The 18264-nt window shown below is 43.0% G+C and overlaps 1 protein-coding gene across 1 annotated transcript; it reads right to left on the minus strand.

Moving 5' to 3' along the window:
* Positions 1-7197: 7197 nt before the first annotated feature.
* On the minus strand, positions 7198-16057 carry LOC124027518 (kinesin-like protein KIF3B; the record flags this gene model as incomplete). The annotated part of the gene is made up of 2 exons (XM_046339926.1): positions 15779-16057; positions 7198-8625 (listed from the first exon to the last, which is right to left on the minus strand). Coding segments are annotated over exons 1-2 (1434 nt in total), but the record flags the coding sequence as incomplete, so codon positions are not given.
* Between the last annotated feature and the right edge of the window lie 2207 nt (positions 16058-18264).

Genomic DNA, 18264 nt, shown 5'->3' on the forward strand with positions numbered 1-18264 from the left:
TCCCAGCGCGCACGACCCACGTGGAGTTCCAGGTCTCCGGTAGCCTCTGGAACTGCCAATCTGCGGTCAACAAGGCAGAGTTCATCTCAGCCTATGCCTCCCTCCAGTCCTCGACTTCTTGGCACTGACGGAAACATGGATCACCACAGACAACACTGCTACTCCTACTGCTCTCTCTTCGTCCGCCCCGTGTTCTCGCACACCCGAGAGCATCTGGTCAGCGGGGTGGTGGCACCGGGATCCTCATCTCTCCCAAGTGGTCATTCTCTCTTTCTCCCCTTACCCATCTGTCTATCGCCTCCTTTGAATTCCATGCTGTCACAGTTACTAGCCCTTTCAAGCTTAACATCCTTATCATTTATCGCCCTCCAGGTTCCCTCGGAGGTTCATCAATGAGCTTGATGCCTTGATAAGCTCCTTTCCTGAGGACGGCTCACCTCTCACAGTTCTGGGCGACTTTAACCTCCCCACGTCTACCTTTGACTCTTTCCTCTCTGCCTCCTTCTTTCCACTCCTCTCCTCTTTTGACCTCACCCTCTCACCTTCCCCCCTACTCACAAGGCAGGCAATACGCTCGACCTCATCTTTACTAGATGCTGTTCTTCCACTAACCTCACTGCAACTCCCCTCCAAGTCTCCGACCACTGCCTTGTATCCTTTTCCCTCTCGCTCTCATCCAACACCTCCCACACTGCCCCTACTCGGATGGTATCGCGCCGTCCCAACCTTCGCTCTCTCTCCCCGCTACTCTCTCCTCTTCCATCCTATCATCTCTTCCCTCCGCTCAAACCTTCTCCCACCTATCTCCTGATTCTGCCTCCTCAACCCTCCTCTCCTCCCTCTCTGCATCCCTTGACTCTCTATGTCCCCTATCCTCCAGGCCGGCTCGGTCCTCCCCTCCCGCTCCGTGGCTCGATGACTCATTGCGAGCTCACAGAACAGGGCTCCGGGCAGCCGAGCGGAAATGGAGGAAAACTCGCCTCCCTGCGGACCTGGCATCCTTTCACTCCCTCCTCTCTACATTTTCCTCCTCTGTCTCTGCTGCTAAAGCCACTTTCTACCACGCTAAATTCCAAGCATCTGCCTCTAACCCTAGGAAGCTCTTTGCCACCTTCTCCTCCCTCCTGAATCCTCCGCCCCCCCCCCCCTCCTCCCTCTCTGCAGATGACTTCGTCAACCATTTTGAAAAGAAGGTCGACGACATCCGATCCTCGTTTGCTAAGTCAAACGACACCGCTGGTTCTGCTCACACTGCCCTACCCTGTGCTCTGACCTCTTTCTCCCCTCTCTCTCCAGATGAAATCTCGCGTCTTGTGACGGCCGGCCGCCAACAACCTGCCCGCTTGACCCTATCCCCTCCTCTCTTCTCCAGACCATTTCCGGAGACCTTCTCCCTTACCTCACCTCGCTCATCAACTCATCCCTGACCGTTGGCTACGTCCCTTCCGTCTTCAAGAGAGCGAGAGTTGCACCCCTTCTGAAAAAACCTACACTCGATCCCTCCGATGTCAACAATTACAGACCAGTATCCCTTCTTTCTTTCTCTCCAAAACTCTTGAACGTGCCGTCCTTGGCCAGCTCTCCCGCTATCTCTCTCTGAATGACCTTCTTGATCCAAATCAGTCAGGTTTCAAGACTAGTCATTCAACTGAGACTGCTCTCCTCTGTATCACGGAGCGCTCCGCACTGCTAAAGCTAACTCTCTCTCCTCTGCTCTCATCCTTCTAGATCTATCGGCTGCCTTCGATACTGTGAACCATCAGATCCTCCTCTCCACCCTCTCCGAGTTGGGCATCTCCCGGCGCGGCCCACGCTTGGATTGCGTCCTACCTGACAGGTCGCTCCTACCAGGTGGCGTGGCGAGAATCTGTCTCCTCACCACGCGCTCTCACCACTGGTGTCCCCCAGGGCTCTGTTCTTGGCCCTCTCCTATTCTCGCTATACACCAAGTCACTTGGCTCTGTCATAACCTCACATGGTCTCTCTTATCATTGCTATGCAGACGACACACAATTAATCTTCTCCTTTCCCCCTTCTGATGACCAGGTGGCGAATCGCATCTCTGCATGTCTGGCAGACATATCAGTGTGGATGACGGATCACCACCTCAAGCTGAACCTCGGCAAGACGGAGCTGCTCTTCCTCCCGGGGAAGGACTGCCCGTTCCATGATCTCGCCATCACGGTCGACAACTCCATTGTGTCCTCCTCCCAGAGCGCCAAGAACCTTGGCGTGATCCTGGACAACACCCTGTCGTTCTCAACTAACATCAAGGCGGTGGTCCGTTCCTGTAGGTTCATGCTCTACAACATCCGCAGAGTACGACCCTGCCTCACACAGGAAGCGGCGCAGGTCCTAATCCAGGCACTTGTCATCTCCCGTCTGGATTACTGCAACTCGCTGTTGGCTGGGCTCCCTGCCTGTGCCATTAAACCCCTTCAACTCATCCAGAACGCCGCAGCCCGTCTGGTGTTCAACCTTCCCAAGTTCTCTCACGTCACCCCGCTCCTCCGTTCTCTCCACTGGCTTCCAGTTGAAGCTCGCATCCGCTACAAGACCATGGTGCTTGCCTACGGAGCTGTGAGGGGAACGGCACCTCAGTACCTCCAGGCTCTGATCAGGCCCTACACCCAAACAAGGGCACTGCGTTCATCCACCTCTGGCCTGCTCGCCTCCCTACCACTGAGGAAGTACAGCTCCCGCTCAGCCCAGTCAAAACTGTTCGCTGCCCTGGCCCCCAATGGTGGAACAAACTCCCTCACGACGCCAGGACAGCGGAGTCAATCACCCACCTTCCGGAGACACCTGAAACCCCACCTCTTTAAGGAATACCTAGGATAGGTTAAGTAATCCCTCTCACCCCACCCCCCTAAGTTTTAGATGCACTATTGTTAAGTGACTGTCCCACTGGATGTCATAAGGTGAATGCACCAATTTGTAAGTCGCTCTGGATAAGAGCGTCTGCTAAATGACTTAAATGTAATGTAAAATGTAGTAATTAGGGTTAGGTTCAGAACAAAGACTGTGTAGTAATTAGGGTTAGGTTCAGAACAAAGACTGTATAGTAATTAGGGTTAGGTTCAGAACAAAGACTGTGTAGTAATTAGGGTTAGGTTCAGAACAAAGACTGTGTAGTAATTAGGGTTAGGTTCAGAACAAAGACTGTGTAGTAATTAGGGTTAGGTTCAGAACAAAGACTGTGTAGTAATTAGGGTTAGGTTCAGAACAAAGACTGTGCAGTAATTAGGTTCAGAACAAACAGTGTAGTAATTAGGGTTAGGTTCAGAACAAAGACTGTGCAGTAATTAGGTTCAGAACAAACAGTGTAGTAATTGGGGTTAGGTTCAGAACAAAGACTGTGCAGTAATTAGGTTCAGAACAAACAGTGTAGTAATTAGGGTTAGGTTCAGAACAACGCCTGTGTAGTAATTAGGGTTAGGTTCAGAACAAAGCCTGTGCAGTAATTAGGGTTAGGTTCAGAACAACGCCTGTGTAGTAATTAGGGTTAGGTTCAGAACAAAGACTGTGTAGTAATTAGGGTTAGGTTCAGAACAAAGACTGTGCAGTAATTAGGGTTAGGTTCAGAACAAAGACTGTGCAGTAATTAGGGTTAGGTTCAGAACAAAGACTGTGTAGTAATTAGGGTTAGGTTCAGAACAACGCCTGTGTAGTAATTAGGGTTAGGTTCAGAACAAAGCCTGTGCAGTAATTAGGGTTAGGTTCAGAACAAAGACTGTGTAGTAATTAGGGTTAGGTTCAGAACAAAGACTGTGTAGTAATTAGGGTTAGGTTCAGAACAAAGACTGTGTAGTAATTAGGGTTTAGGTTCAGAACAAAGACTGTGTAGTAATTAGGGTTAGGTTCAGAACAACGCCTGTGTAGTAATTAGGGTTAGGTTCAGAACAAAGCCTGTGCAGTAATTAGGGTTAGGTTCAGAACAACGCCTGTGCAGTAATTAGGGTTAGGTTCAGAACAAAGACTGTGTAGTAATTAGGGTTTAGGTTCAGAACAAAGACTGTGTAGTAATTAGGGTTAGGTTCAGAACAAAGACTGTGTAGTAATTAGGGTTTAGGTTCAGAACAAAGACTGTGTAGTAATTAGGTTGGGTTGCCATGGCGCTGGCTGGTTGGCGTGGTGACCAGGTCAGAGCCGTGGATTCGCCTTCGTGGAGTTTAATCACATACAGGAGGCCTGTCGCTGGATGGAGACCAATCAGGTCACTCTACACACACACACACACACACACACACACACACACACACACACACACACACACACACACACACACACACACACACACACACACACACACACACACACACACACACACACACACACACACACACTGAGACACACACACACTGAGACACACACACACCTGTCTTTTCTGATGCTGATTAATGTCTGTGGTATAATTGATGCTGATGTGGTATAATTGATGCTGATGTGGTCTGTGGTATAATTGATGCTGATGTGGTATAATTGATGCTGATGTGTGTCTGTGGTATAATTGATGCTGATGTGTGTCTGTGGTATAATTGATGCTGATGTGGTATAATTGATGCTGATGTGGTCTGTGGTATAATTTATGCTGATGTGGTATAATTGATGCTGATGTGGTATAATTGATGCTGATGTGATATAATTGATGCTGATGTGGTATAATTGATGCTGATGTGGTATAATTGATGCTGATGTGGTATAATTGATGCTGATGTGGTCTGTGGTATAATTGATGCTGATGTGGTATAATTGATGCTGATGTGGTATAATTGATGCTGATGTGATATAATTGATGCTGATGTGGTATAATTGATGCTGGTGTGGTATAATTGATGCTGATGTGGTATAATTGATGCTGATGTGATATAATTGATGCTGGTGTGGTATAATTGATGTGGATGTGGTATAATTGATGCTGATGTTGTATAATTGATGCTGGTGTGGTATAATTGATGCTGGTGTGGTATAATTGATGCTGATGTAGTCTGTGGTATAACTGATGCTGATGTGGTATAATTGATGCTGATGTGTGTCTGTGGTATAATTGATGCTGATGTGGTATAATTGATGCTGATGTGGTCTGTGGTATAATTGATGCTGATCTGTGTCTGTGGTATAATTGATGCTGATGTGGTATAAATGATGCTGATGTGGTATAATTGATGCTGATGTGGTCTGTGGTATAATTGATGCTGATGTGGTATAATTGATGCTGATGTGGTCTGTGGTATAATTGATGCTGATGTGGTATAATTGATGCTGATGTGTGTCTGTGGTATAATTGATGCTGATGTGTGTCTGTGGTATAATTGATGCTGATGTGGTATAATTGATGCTGATGTGGTCTGTGGTATAATTTATGCTGATGTGTGTCTGTGGTATAATTGATGCTGATGTGGTATAATTGATGCTGATGTGGTCTGTGGTATAATTGATGCTGATGTGGTATAATTGATGCTGATGTGGTATAATTGATGCTGATGTGGTATAATTGATGCTGATGTGGTCTGTGGTATAATTGATGCTGATGTGGTATAATTGATGCTGATGTGGTATAATTGATGCTGATGTGATATAATTGATGCTGATGTGGTATAATTGATGCTGGTGTGGTATAATTGATGCTGATGTGGTATAATTGATGCTGATGTGATATAATTGATGCTGGTGTGGTATAATTGATGTGGATGTGGTATAATTGATGCTGATGTTGTATAATTGATGCTGGTGTGGTATAATTGATGCTGGTGTGGTATAATTGATGCTGATGTAGTCTGTGGTATAACTGATGCTGATGTGGTATAATTGATGCTGATGTGTGTCTGTGGTATAATTGATGCTGATGTGGTATAATTGATGCTGATGTGGACTGTGGTATAACTGATGCTGATGTGTGTCTGTGGTATAACTGATGCTGATGTGTGTCTGTGGTATAAATGATGCTGATGTGGTATAATTGATGCTGATGTGTGTCTGTGGTATAATTGATGCTGATGTGGTATAATTGATGCTGATGTGGTCTGTGGTATAACTGATGCCCAATTTGTAAGTCGCTCTGGATAAGAGCGTCTGCTAAATGACTTAAATGTAAATGTAATGTAAATGTAATTAGGGTTAGGTTCAGAACAAAGACTGTGCAGTAATTGGGGTTAGGTTCAGAACAAAGACTGTGTAGTAATTAGGGTTTAGGTTCAGAACAAAGACTGTGTAGTAATTAGGGTTAGGTTCAGAACAAAGACTGTGCAGTAATTGGGGTTAGGTTCAGAACAAAGACTGTGCAGTAATTAGGTTCAGAATAAACAGTGTAGTAATTGGGGTTAGGTTCAGAACAAAGACTGTGCAGTAATTAGGTTCAGAATAAACAGTGTAGTAATTGGGGTTAGGTTCAGAACAAAGACTGTGCAGTAATTAGGTTCAGAATAAACAGTGTAGTAATTAGGTTCAGAATAAACAGTGTAGTAATTAGGTTCAGAATAAACAGTGTAGTAATTAGGGTTAGGTTCAGAACAAAGACTGTGCAGTAATTAGGTTCAGAATAAACAGTGTAGTAATTAGGTTCAGAATAAACAGTGTAGTAATTAGGGTTAGGTTCAGAACAAAGACTGTGCAGTAATTAGGTTCAGAATAAACAGTGCAGTAATTAGGTTCAGAATAAACAGTGTAGTAATTGGGGTTAGGTTCAGAACAAAGACTGTGCAGTAATTAGGGTTAGGTTCAGAACAAAGACTGTGCAGTAATTAGGTTCAGAATAAACAGTGTAGTAATTGGGGTTAGAATAAACAGTGTAGTAATTAGGTTCAGAATAAACAGTGTAGTAATTAGGTTCAGAATAAACAGTGTAGTAATTAGGTTCAGAATAAACAGTGTAGTAATTGGGGTTAGGTTCAGAACAAAGACTGTGCAGTAATTAGGTTCAGAATAAACAGTGTAGTAATTGGGGTTAGGTTCAGAACAAAGACTGTGTAGTAATTAGGTTCAGAACAAAGACTGTGTAGTAATTGGGGTTAGGTTCAGAACAAAGACTGTGTAGTAATTGGGGTTAGGTTCAGAACAAAGACTGTGTAGTAATTGGGGTGTAGTGGGGAGTGTTGAAGTGACCTAATCTCCAGATCATCAGATTAACCACCAGCCACGCTGACACAACACCGTGTGTGTGTGTGTGTTGGTGTGTGTGTGTGTGCGTGCGTGCGGTACCTTGTACTTGGCAGTAAATTGCTCGGTGGCGTCCCACTCCTTCTTCAGATCTCCCATCATCCTCTCCTTCTCTCCCAAAAGCCTCTGCTTCTCCTCAGCCAATAGTGATCCATCTTCTCTGATGGCCTCCTTCTCCTCTTCAAGCCTCCCCTCCTGCAGCGTCCTCTCCTTCTCCACCTCCTCTTCTCCCTCCTCATCCCCTTCTCCGTCCCAGCCCTCCTCCCCTTCCTCCTTCCTGTGTTTGCCCCTCCCTTCCCTGTGGTTGAGCTGTGCTCGGAGCCGTGCGATCTCCTTCTGGAACTCTCTGAGCAGGGCGTCTTTAGGGTCTTCGTTAACTCTTGGCTGGTTCTGGATGTTTTTAGCTCTGTTAGCGTAGCGAAGCGTCGTGAGGGTCTCCTCGTAGTGTTGGGGGGCGGGGCCCAGCGTAGCCACCATCACCGTCTTGGCGTTGCCCCCCAGGGAGTCCTGTAATAACCGTGTCAATTTGGAGTCCCGGTACGGAATGTGGCCGCTACGCCCGTCTGCCAGTGCTGAGATCACGTTGCCTAGCGCCGACAGAGACAGGTTGATCTTGGCAGCTTCTTTCAGGCGTTCTCCGTGGACGCCCGTCTTGGCCTGCCGCTCGCTGCCTGCCAGGTCAACCAGGTTGAGCCGGCCAACCCTGATGTGCTGCCGTCCATCTGGCCCCGGCAGGGAACACTCCACCGTGATGAGGAACAGGGTGTGGGAACGGGAAGAGTGTTCGTTCATGTCTGTTGCTCCCACCGAGCGCACCTGGTTCCCTAAGTTCATCAGCTCCTGTATCTCCTTCACGCTCTTACACACGCACGACGTCAGGTCACGCACATACACCCCACTCTCCGGGCTCTCTCTCAGCTCCAGGGTGCGGTGGGTGTGAGTGTGCACGTTGGGGACATGAGGTGCGTGCACGTTAGGATCCAGTAGATCCCTGATCTCCTCTCGGTAGATCTCAAGGTAAGAGGCTCTGACCAGGTACTGGCGGTCGGCGGGGGAGCGGGAGATCTGGGTGAAGACGTGTTCGAAGGCGTTGGGGATGACGCCCCGCCTCTCTGGCTCTAGCCACACCCCCTGCATGGTGTAGGTCTTCCCGGTACCCGTTTGGCCGTAGGCGAAGATGGTTCCGTTAAACCCGTCTAGGACGGAATCGATCAGCGGCCGTACCGTCTCATCATAAAGATCACGCTGTTTAGACGAGGGGTCGTACACAGAGTCAAACGTAAACGTCTTACGCGGCTCGCTGGGCGGACCGTGAGGGTTCCATAAGACCACCTGACCCAGACGCATGTCCATTTCTACGATCCCGCCCAATTCTCCCGGTGTCCGGGTAACACCAGCCGCTGACGCCTCCTCTTTCCGGTTTAACGGGCGACAGCGGATTACTACCTTCACCGTCTCACTACTCTTCACCTTAGACATCAGGACTATGAGTTATTATCTATTACTGTCAGGACTATGAGTTATTATCTATTACTGTCAGGACTATGAGTTATTATCTATTACTGTCAGGACAGAATGGTGCCAATTGGTGCAAATTAAACAAATTCACAGGCCTCGAACAGTTACTATGTTATTATCATATTATTACTAATTAACTGACTGGTTATTTCTGTAGTCCAACAGTAAAATTAAGTAATCCACCATTAGTCATGCTACAGTAATTCAGTCTAACCCTATATGACTACAGTAATTCAGTCTAACCCTAACCCTATATGACTACAGTAATTCAGTCTAACCCTATATGACTACAGTAATTCAGTCTAACCCTAACCCTATATGACTACAGTAATTCAGTCTAACCCTAACCCTATATGACTACAGTAATTCAGTCTAACCCTATATGACTACAGTAATTCAGTCTAACCCTATATGACTACAGTAATTCAGTCTAACCCTAACCCTATATGACTACAGTAATTCAGTCTAACCCTAACCCTATATGACTACAGTAATTCAGTCTAACCCTAACCCTATATGACTACAGTAATTCAGTCTAACCCTAACCCTATATGACTACAGTAATTCAGTCTAACCCTAACCCTATATGACTACAGTAATTCAGTCTAACCCTAACCCTATATGACTACAGTAATTCAGTCTAACCCTAACCCTATATGACTACAGTAATTCAGTCTAACCCTAACCCTATATGACTACAGTAATTCAGTCTAACCCTAACCCTATATGACTACAGTAATTCAGTCTAACCCTATATGACTACAGTAATTCAGTCTAACCCTAACCCTATATGACTACAGTAATTCAGTCTAACCCTATATGACTACAGTAATTCAGTCTAACCCTATATGACTACAGTAATTCAGTCTAACCCTAACCCTATATGACTACAGTAATTCAGTCTAACCCTATATGACTACAGTAATTCAGTCTAACCCTATATGACTACAGTAATTCAGTCTAACCCTATATGACTACAGTAATTCAGTCTAACCCTAACCCTATATGACTACAGTAATTCAGTCTAACCCTATATGACTACAGTAATTCAGTCTAACCCTAACCCTATATGACTACAGTAATTCAGTCTAACCCTAACCCTATATGACTACAGTAATTCAGTCTAACCCTAACCCTATATGACTACAGTAATTCAGTCTAACCCTAACCCTATATGACTACAGTAATTCAGTCTAACCCTAACCCTATATGACTACAGTAATTCAGTCTAACCCTAACCCTATATGACTACAGTAATTCAGTCTAACCCTAACCCTATATGACTACAGTAATTCAGTCTAACCCTAACCCTATATGACTACAGTAATTCAGTCTAACCCTAACCCTATATGACTACAGTAATTCAGTCTAACCCTAACCCTATATGACTACAGTAATTCAGTCTAACCCTAACCCTATATGACTACAGTAATTCAGTCTAACCCTATATGACTACAGTAATTCAGTCTAACCCTAACCCTATATGACTACAGTAATTCAGTCTAACCCTAACCCTATATGACTACAGTAATTCAGTCTAACCCTATATGACTACAGTAATTCAGTCTAACCCTATATGACTACAGTAATTCAGTCTAACCCTAACCCTATATGACTACAGTAATTCAGTCTAACCCTATATGACTACAGTAATTCAATCTAACCCTATATGACTACAGTAATTCAGTCTAACCCTAACCCTATATGACTACAGTAATTCAGTCTAACCCTAACCCTATATGACTACAGTAATTCAGTCTAACCCTAACCCTATATGACTACAGTAATTCAGTCTAACCCTAACCCTATATGACTACAGTAATTCAGTCTAACCCTATATGACTACAGTAATTCAGTCTAACCCTAACCCTATATGACTACAGTAATTCAGTCTAACCCTAACCCTATATGACTACAGTAATTCAGTCTAACCCTAACCCTATATGACTACAGTAATTCAGTCTAACCCTAACCCTATATGACTACAGTAATTCAGTCTAACCCTAACCCTATATGACTACAGTAATTCAGTCTAACCCTATATGACTACAGTAATTCAGTCTAACCCTAACCCTATATGACTACAGTAATTCAGTCTAACCCTATATGACTACAGTAATTCAGTCTAACCCTAACCCTATATGACTACAGTAATTCAGTCTAACCCTAACCCTATATGACTACAGTAATTCAGTCTAACCCTAACCCTATATGACTACAGTAATTCAGTCTAACCCTATATGACTACAGTAATTCAGTCTAACCCTAACCCTATATGACTACAGTAATTCAGTCTAACCCTATATGACTACAGTAATTCAGTCTAACCCTATATGACTACAGTAATTCAGTCTAACCCTAACCCTATATGACTACAGTAATTCAGTCTAACCCTATATGACTACAGTAATTCAGTCTAACCCTAACCCTATATGACTACAGTAATTCAGTCTAACCCTAACCCTATATGACTACAGTAATTCAGTCTAACCCTAACCCTATATGACTACAGTAATTCAGTCTAACCCTAACCCTATATGACTACAGTAATTCAGTCTAACCCTATATGACTACAGTAATTCAGTCTAACCCTAACCCTATATGACTACAGTAATTCAGTCTAACCCTATATGACTACAGTAATTCAGTCTAACCCTAACCCTATATGACTACAGTAATTCAGTCTAACCCTAACCCTATATGACTACAGTAATTCAGTCTAACCCTAACCCTATATGACTACAGTAATTCAGTCTAACCCTATATGACTACAGTAATTCAGTCTAACCCTAACTAACCCTATATGACTACAGTAATTCAGTCTAACCCTATATGACTACAGTAATTCAGTCTAACCCTATATGACTACAGTAATTCAGTCTAACCCTATATGACTACAGTAATTCAGTCTAACCCTAACCCTATATGACTACAGTAATTCAGTCTAACCCTAACCCTATATGACTACAGTAATTCAGTCTAACCCTAACCCTATGACTACAGTAATTCAGTCTAACCCTAACCCTATATGACTACAGTAATTCAGTCTAACCCTATATGACTACAGTAATTCAGTCTAACCCTAACCCTATATGACTACAGTAATTCAGTCTAACCCTATATGACTACAGTAATTCAGTCTAACCCTATATGACTACAGTAATTCAGTCTAACCCTATATGACTACAGTAATTCAGTCTAACCCTAACCCTATATGACTACAGTAATTCAGTCTAACCCTAACCCTATATGACTACAGTAATTCAGTCTAACCTACTATATGACTACAGTAATTCAGTCTAACCCTAACCCTATATGACTACAGTAATTCAGTCTAACCCTATATGACTACAGTAATTCAGTCTAACCCTATATGACTACAGTAATTCAGTCTAACCCTATATGACTACAGTAATTCAGTCTAACCCTATATGACTACAGTAATTCAGTCTAACCCTATATGACTACAGTAATTCAGTCTAACCCTAACCAGTAATATGACTACAGTAATTCAGTCTAACCCTAACCCTATATGACTACAGTAATTCAGTCTAACCCTATATGACTACAGTAATTCAGTCTAACCCTATATGACTACAGTAATTCAGTCTAACCCTATATGACTACAGTAATTCAGTCTAACCCTATATGACTACAGTAATTCAGTCTAACCCTAACCCTATATGACTACAGTAATTCAGTCTAACCCTAACCCTATATGACTACAGTAATTCAGTCTAACCCTATATGACTACAGTAATTCAGTCTAACCCTAACCCTATATGACTACAGTAATTCAGTCTAACCCTAACCCTATATGACTACAGTAATTCAGTCTAACCCTATATGACTACAGTAATTCAGTCTAACCCTATATGACTACAGTAATTCAGTCTAACCCTATATGACTACAGTAATTCAGTCTAACCCTAACCCTATATGACTACAGTAATTCAGTCTAACCCTAACCCTATATGACTACAGTAATTCAGTCTAACCCTATATGACTACAGTAATTCAGTCTAACCCTAACCCTATATGACTACAGTAATTCAGTCTAACCCTATATGACTACAGTAATTCAGTCTAACCCTATATGACTACAGTAATTCAGTCTAACCCTATATGACTACAGTAATTCAGTCTAACCCTAACCCTATATGACTACAGTAATTCAGTCTAACCCTATATGACTACAGTAATTCAGTCTAACCCTATATGACTACAGTAATTCAGTCTAACCCTATATGACTACAGTAATTCAGTCTAACCCTATATGACTACAGTAATTCAGTCTAACCCTAACCCTATATGACTACAGTAATTCAGTCTAACCCTAACCCTATATGACTACAGTAATTCAGTCTAACCCTAACCCTATATGACTACAGTAATTCAGTCTAACCCTAACCCTATATGACTACAGTAATTCAGTCTAACCCTATATGACTACAGTAATTCAGTCTAACCCTAACCCTATATGACTACAGTAATTCAGTCTAACCCTAACCCTATATAACAGTAATTCCTAACCCTATATGACTACAGTAATTCAGTCTAACCCTAACCCTATATGACTACAGTAATTCAGTCTAACCCTAACCCTATATGACTACAGTAATTCCCTATATGACTACAGTAATTCAGTCTAACCCTAACCCTATATGACTACAGTAATTCAGTCTAACCCTAACCCTATATGACTACAGTAATTCAGTCTAACCCTAACCCTATATGACTACAGTAATTCAGTCTAACCCTAACCTATATGACTACAGTAATTCAGTCTAACCCTACATGACTACAGTAATTCAGTCTAACCCTAACCCTATATGACTACAGTAATTCAGTCTAACCCTATATGACTACAGTAATTCAGTCTAACCCTAACCCTATATGACTACAGTAATTCAGTCTAACCCTATATGACTACAGTAATTCAGTCTAACCCTAACCCTATATGACTACAGTAATTCAGTCTAACCCTAATGACTACAGTAATTCAGTCTAACCCTATATGACTACAGTAATTCAGTCTAACCCTATATGACTACAGTAATTCAGTCTAACCCTATATGACTACAGTAATTCAGTCTAACCCTATATGACTACAGTAATTCAGTCTAACCCTATATGACTACAGTAATTCAGTCTAACCCTAACCCTATATGACTACAGTAATTCAGTCTAACCCTATATGACTACAGTAATTCAGTCTCTATATGAACAGTAATTCCTAACCCTATATGACTACAGTAATTCAGTCTAACCCTATATGACTACTATTCAGTAATTCAGTAATTCAGTCTAACCCTATATGACTACAGTAATTCAGTAACCCTATATGAACAGTAATTCCTAACCCTATATGACTACAGTAATTCAGTCTAACCCTAACCCTATATGACTACAGTAATTCAGTCTAACCCTAACCCTATATGACTACAGTAATTCAGTCTAACCCTAACCCTATATGACTACAGTAATTCAGTAACCTAACCCTAACCCTATATGACTACAGTAATTCAGTCTAACCCTAACCCTATATGACTACAGTAATTCAGTCTAACCCTAACCCTATATGACTACAGTAATTCAGTCTAACCCTAACCCTATATGACTACAGTAATTCAGTCTAACCCTAACCCTATATGACTACAGTAATTCAGTCTAACCCTAACCCTATATGACTACAGTAATTCAGTCTAACCCTAACCCTATATGACTACAGTAATTCAGTCTAACCCTAACCCTATATGACTACAGTAATTCAGTCTAACCCTAACCCTATATGACTACAGTAATTCAGTCTAACCCTATATGACTACAGTAATTCAGTCTAACCCTATATGACTACAGTAATTCAGTCTAACCCTAACCCTATATGACTACAGTAATTCAGTCTAACCCTATATGACTACAGTAATTCAGTCTAACCCTAACCCTATATGACTACAGTAATTCAGTCTAACCCTACCCTATATGACTACAGTAATTCAGTCTAACCCTATATGACTACAGTAATTCAGTCTAACCCTATATGACTACAGTAATTCAGTCTAACCCTATATGACTACAGTAATTCAGTCTAACCCTAATATGACTACAGTAATTCAGTCTAACCCTATATGACTACAGTAATTCAGTCTAACCCTATATGACTACAGTAATTCAGTCTAACCCTAACCCTATATGACTACAGTAATTCAGTCTAACCCTATATGACTACAGTAATTCAGTCTAACCCTAACCCTATATGACTACAGTAATTCAGTCTAACCCTAACCCTATATGACTACAGTAATTCAGTCTAACCCTAACCCTATATGACTACAGTAATTCAGTCTAACCCTATATGACTACAGTAATTCAGTCTAACCCTATATGACTACAGTAATTCAGTCTAACCCTATATGACTACAGTAATTCAGTCTAACCCTATATGACTACAGTAATTCAGTCTAACCCTATATGACTACAGTAATTCAGTCTAACCCTAACCCTATATGACTACAGTAATTCAGTCTAACCCTATATGACTACAGTAATTCAGTCTAACCCTATATGACTACAGTAATTCAGTCTAACCCTATATGACTACAGTAATTCAGTCTAACCCTATATGACTACAGTAATTCAGTCTAACCCTATATGACTACAGTAATTCAGTCTAACCCTAACCCTATATGACTACAGTAATTCAGTCTAACCCTAACCCTATATGACTACAGTAATTCAGTCTAACCCTATATGACTACAGTAATTCAGTCTAACCCTAACCCTATATGACTACAGTAATTCAGTCTAACCCTATATGACTACAGTAATTCAGTCTAACCCTATATGACTACAGTAATTCAGTCTAACCCTATATGACTACAGTAATTCAGTCTAACCCTAACCCTATATGACTACAGTAATTCAGTCTAACCCTAACCCTATATGACTACAGTAATTCAGTCTAACCCTAACCCTATATGTCGCTGGTCTCTCAGTTAAAACACATTTATTTATGTATTTTCTCAAATTCTCTCTGTCTGTTTTCAACTAGAATCCCTCTGGCACCCAGGCCTTCTCATATCGATTATTATATGATATTTCTTACTCTCATGTTTAATCCAATCCATCCGTGTGTTTCTCACCGGCAACAGTAAATGGATCGCGTTAACCGGTGGTATTAGCTCCGTAATCAGCATAGCTGACGCTCAGTACGGAGATAAATAGCCTAATCACGAGCTCTCACCGCGCCTAGGTGACGGTTCCGTTGCCGGTGCATTCTGTCAGTCGGTAGGGGGTTCAATCCGTAACAAAGCAAGCTCCGCCTTCACACGTCCCGGTAAATCAAAACACTCTTCAACGGTTTTACCATAATCCTTGTTCCTCATGTCTGGAGCTGCAGAGCGGAGATACTATGTGTGCTACTGAGAGCTAGCTCTCACACACACACACACACACACACACACACACACACACACACACACACACACACACACACACACACACACACACACACACACACACACACACACACACACACACACACACACACACACACACACACACACACACACACCCCACATCACTGCAGAAGGCAACAAGGGGACCATTGGAAATTGAGTTCTACACTATAATAGTGTGTTAACATTATTATCATAGATCCATGTTACACCCATTCATGTAAAGATCAATAATAAGACACATTCTTCTCTAATACCCTATTGTACAGTAGCTAAGCCCCACCCTCTAATACCCTATTGTACAGTAGCTAAGCCCCACCCCTCTAATACCCTATTGTACAGTAGCTAAGCCCCACCCCTCTAATACCCTATTGTACAGTAGCTAAGCCCCACCCCTCTAATACCCTATTGTACAGTAGCTAAGCCCCACCCCTCTAATACCCTATTGTACAGTAGCTAAGCCCCACCCCTCAATACCCTATTGTACAGTAGCTAAGCCCCACCCCTCCAATACCCTATTGTACAGTAGCTAAGCCCCACCCTCTAATACCCTATTGTACAGTAGCTAAGCCCCACCCCTCCAATACCCTATTGTACAGTAGCTAAGCCCCACCCCTCTAATACCCTATTGTACAGTAGCTAAGCCCCACCCTCTAATACCCTATTGTACAGTAGCTAAGCTCCACCCCTCTAATACCCTATTGTACAGTAGCTAAGCCCCACCCCTCTAATACCCTATTGTACAGTAGCTAAGCCCCACCCCTCTAATACCCTATTGTACAGTAGCTAAGCCCCACCCTCTAATACCCTATTGTACAGTAGCTAAGCCCCACTCCTTAAATACACTTGTACAGTAGCTAAGCCCCACCCCTCAATACCCTATTGTACAGTAGCTAAGCCCCACCCCTCTAATACCCTATTGTACAGTAGCTAAGCCCCACCCCTCTAATACCCTATTGTACAGTAGCTAAGCCCCACCCTCTAATACCCTATTGTACAGTAGCTAAGCCCCACCCCTCTAATACCCTATTGTACAGTAGCTAAGCCCCACCCCCTCTAATACCCTATTGTACAGTAGCTAAGCCCCACCCTCTAATACCCTATTGTACAGTAGCTAAGCCCCACCCTCTAATACCCTATTGTACAGTAGCTAAGCCCCACTCCTTAAATACACTTGTACAGTAGCTAAGCCCCACCCCTCAATACCCTATTGTACAGTAGCTAAGCCCCACCCCTCTAATACCCTATTGTACAGTAGCTAAGCCCCACCCCTCTAATACCCTATTGTACAGTAGCTAAGCCCCACCCCTCTAATACCCTATTGTACAGTAGCTAAGCCCCACCCCTCTAATACCCTATTGTACAGTAGCTAAGCCCCACCCCTCTAATACCCTATTGTACAGTAGCTAAGCCCCACCCCTCTAATACCCTATTGTACAGTAGCTAAGCCCCACCCTCTAATACCCTATCGTACAGTAGCTAAGCCCCACCCCTCTAATACCCTATTGTACAGTAGCTAAGCCCCACCCTCTAATACCCTATTGTACAGTAGCTAAGCCCCACCCCTCTAATACCCTATTGTACAGTAGCTAAGCCCCACCCCTCTAATACCCTATTGTACAGTAGCTAAGCCCCACCCTCCAATACCCTATTGTACAGTAGCTAAGCCCCACCCCTCTAATACCCTATTGTACAGTAGCTAAGCCCCACCCCTCTAATACCCTATTGTACAGTAGCTAAGCTCCACCCCTCTAATACCCTATTGTACAGTAGCTAAGCCCCACCCTCTAATACCCTATTGTACAGTAGCTAAGCCCCACCCCTCTAATACCCTATTGTACAGTAGCTAAGCCCCACCCTCTAATACCCTATTGTACAGTAGCTAAGCCCCACCCCTCTAATACCCTATCGTACAGTAGCTAAGCCCCACCCCTCTAATACCCTATTGTACAGTAGCTAAGCCCCACCCCTCTAATACCCTATTGTACAGTAGCTAAGCCCCACCCCTCTAATACCCTATTGTACAGTAGCTAAGCCCCACCCCTCTAATACCCTATTGTACAGTAGCTAAGCCCCACCCCTCTAATACCCTATTGTACAGTAGCTAAGCCCCACCCCTCTAATACCCTATTGT

Source organism: Oncorhynchus gorbuscha, unplaced genomic scaffold, assembly GCF_021184085.1.
Source record: "Oncorhynchus gorbuscha isolate QuinsamMale2020 ecotype Even-year unplaced genomic scaffold, OgorEven_v1.0 Un_scaffold_3324, whole genome shotgun sequence".
Taxonomy (NCBI): domain Eukaryota; kingdom Metazoa; phylum Chordata; class Actinopteri; order Salmoniformes; family Salmonidae; genus Oncorhynchus; species Oncorhynchus gorbuscha.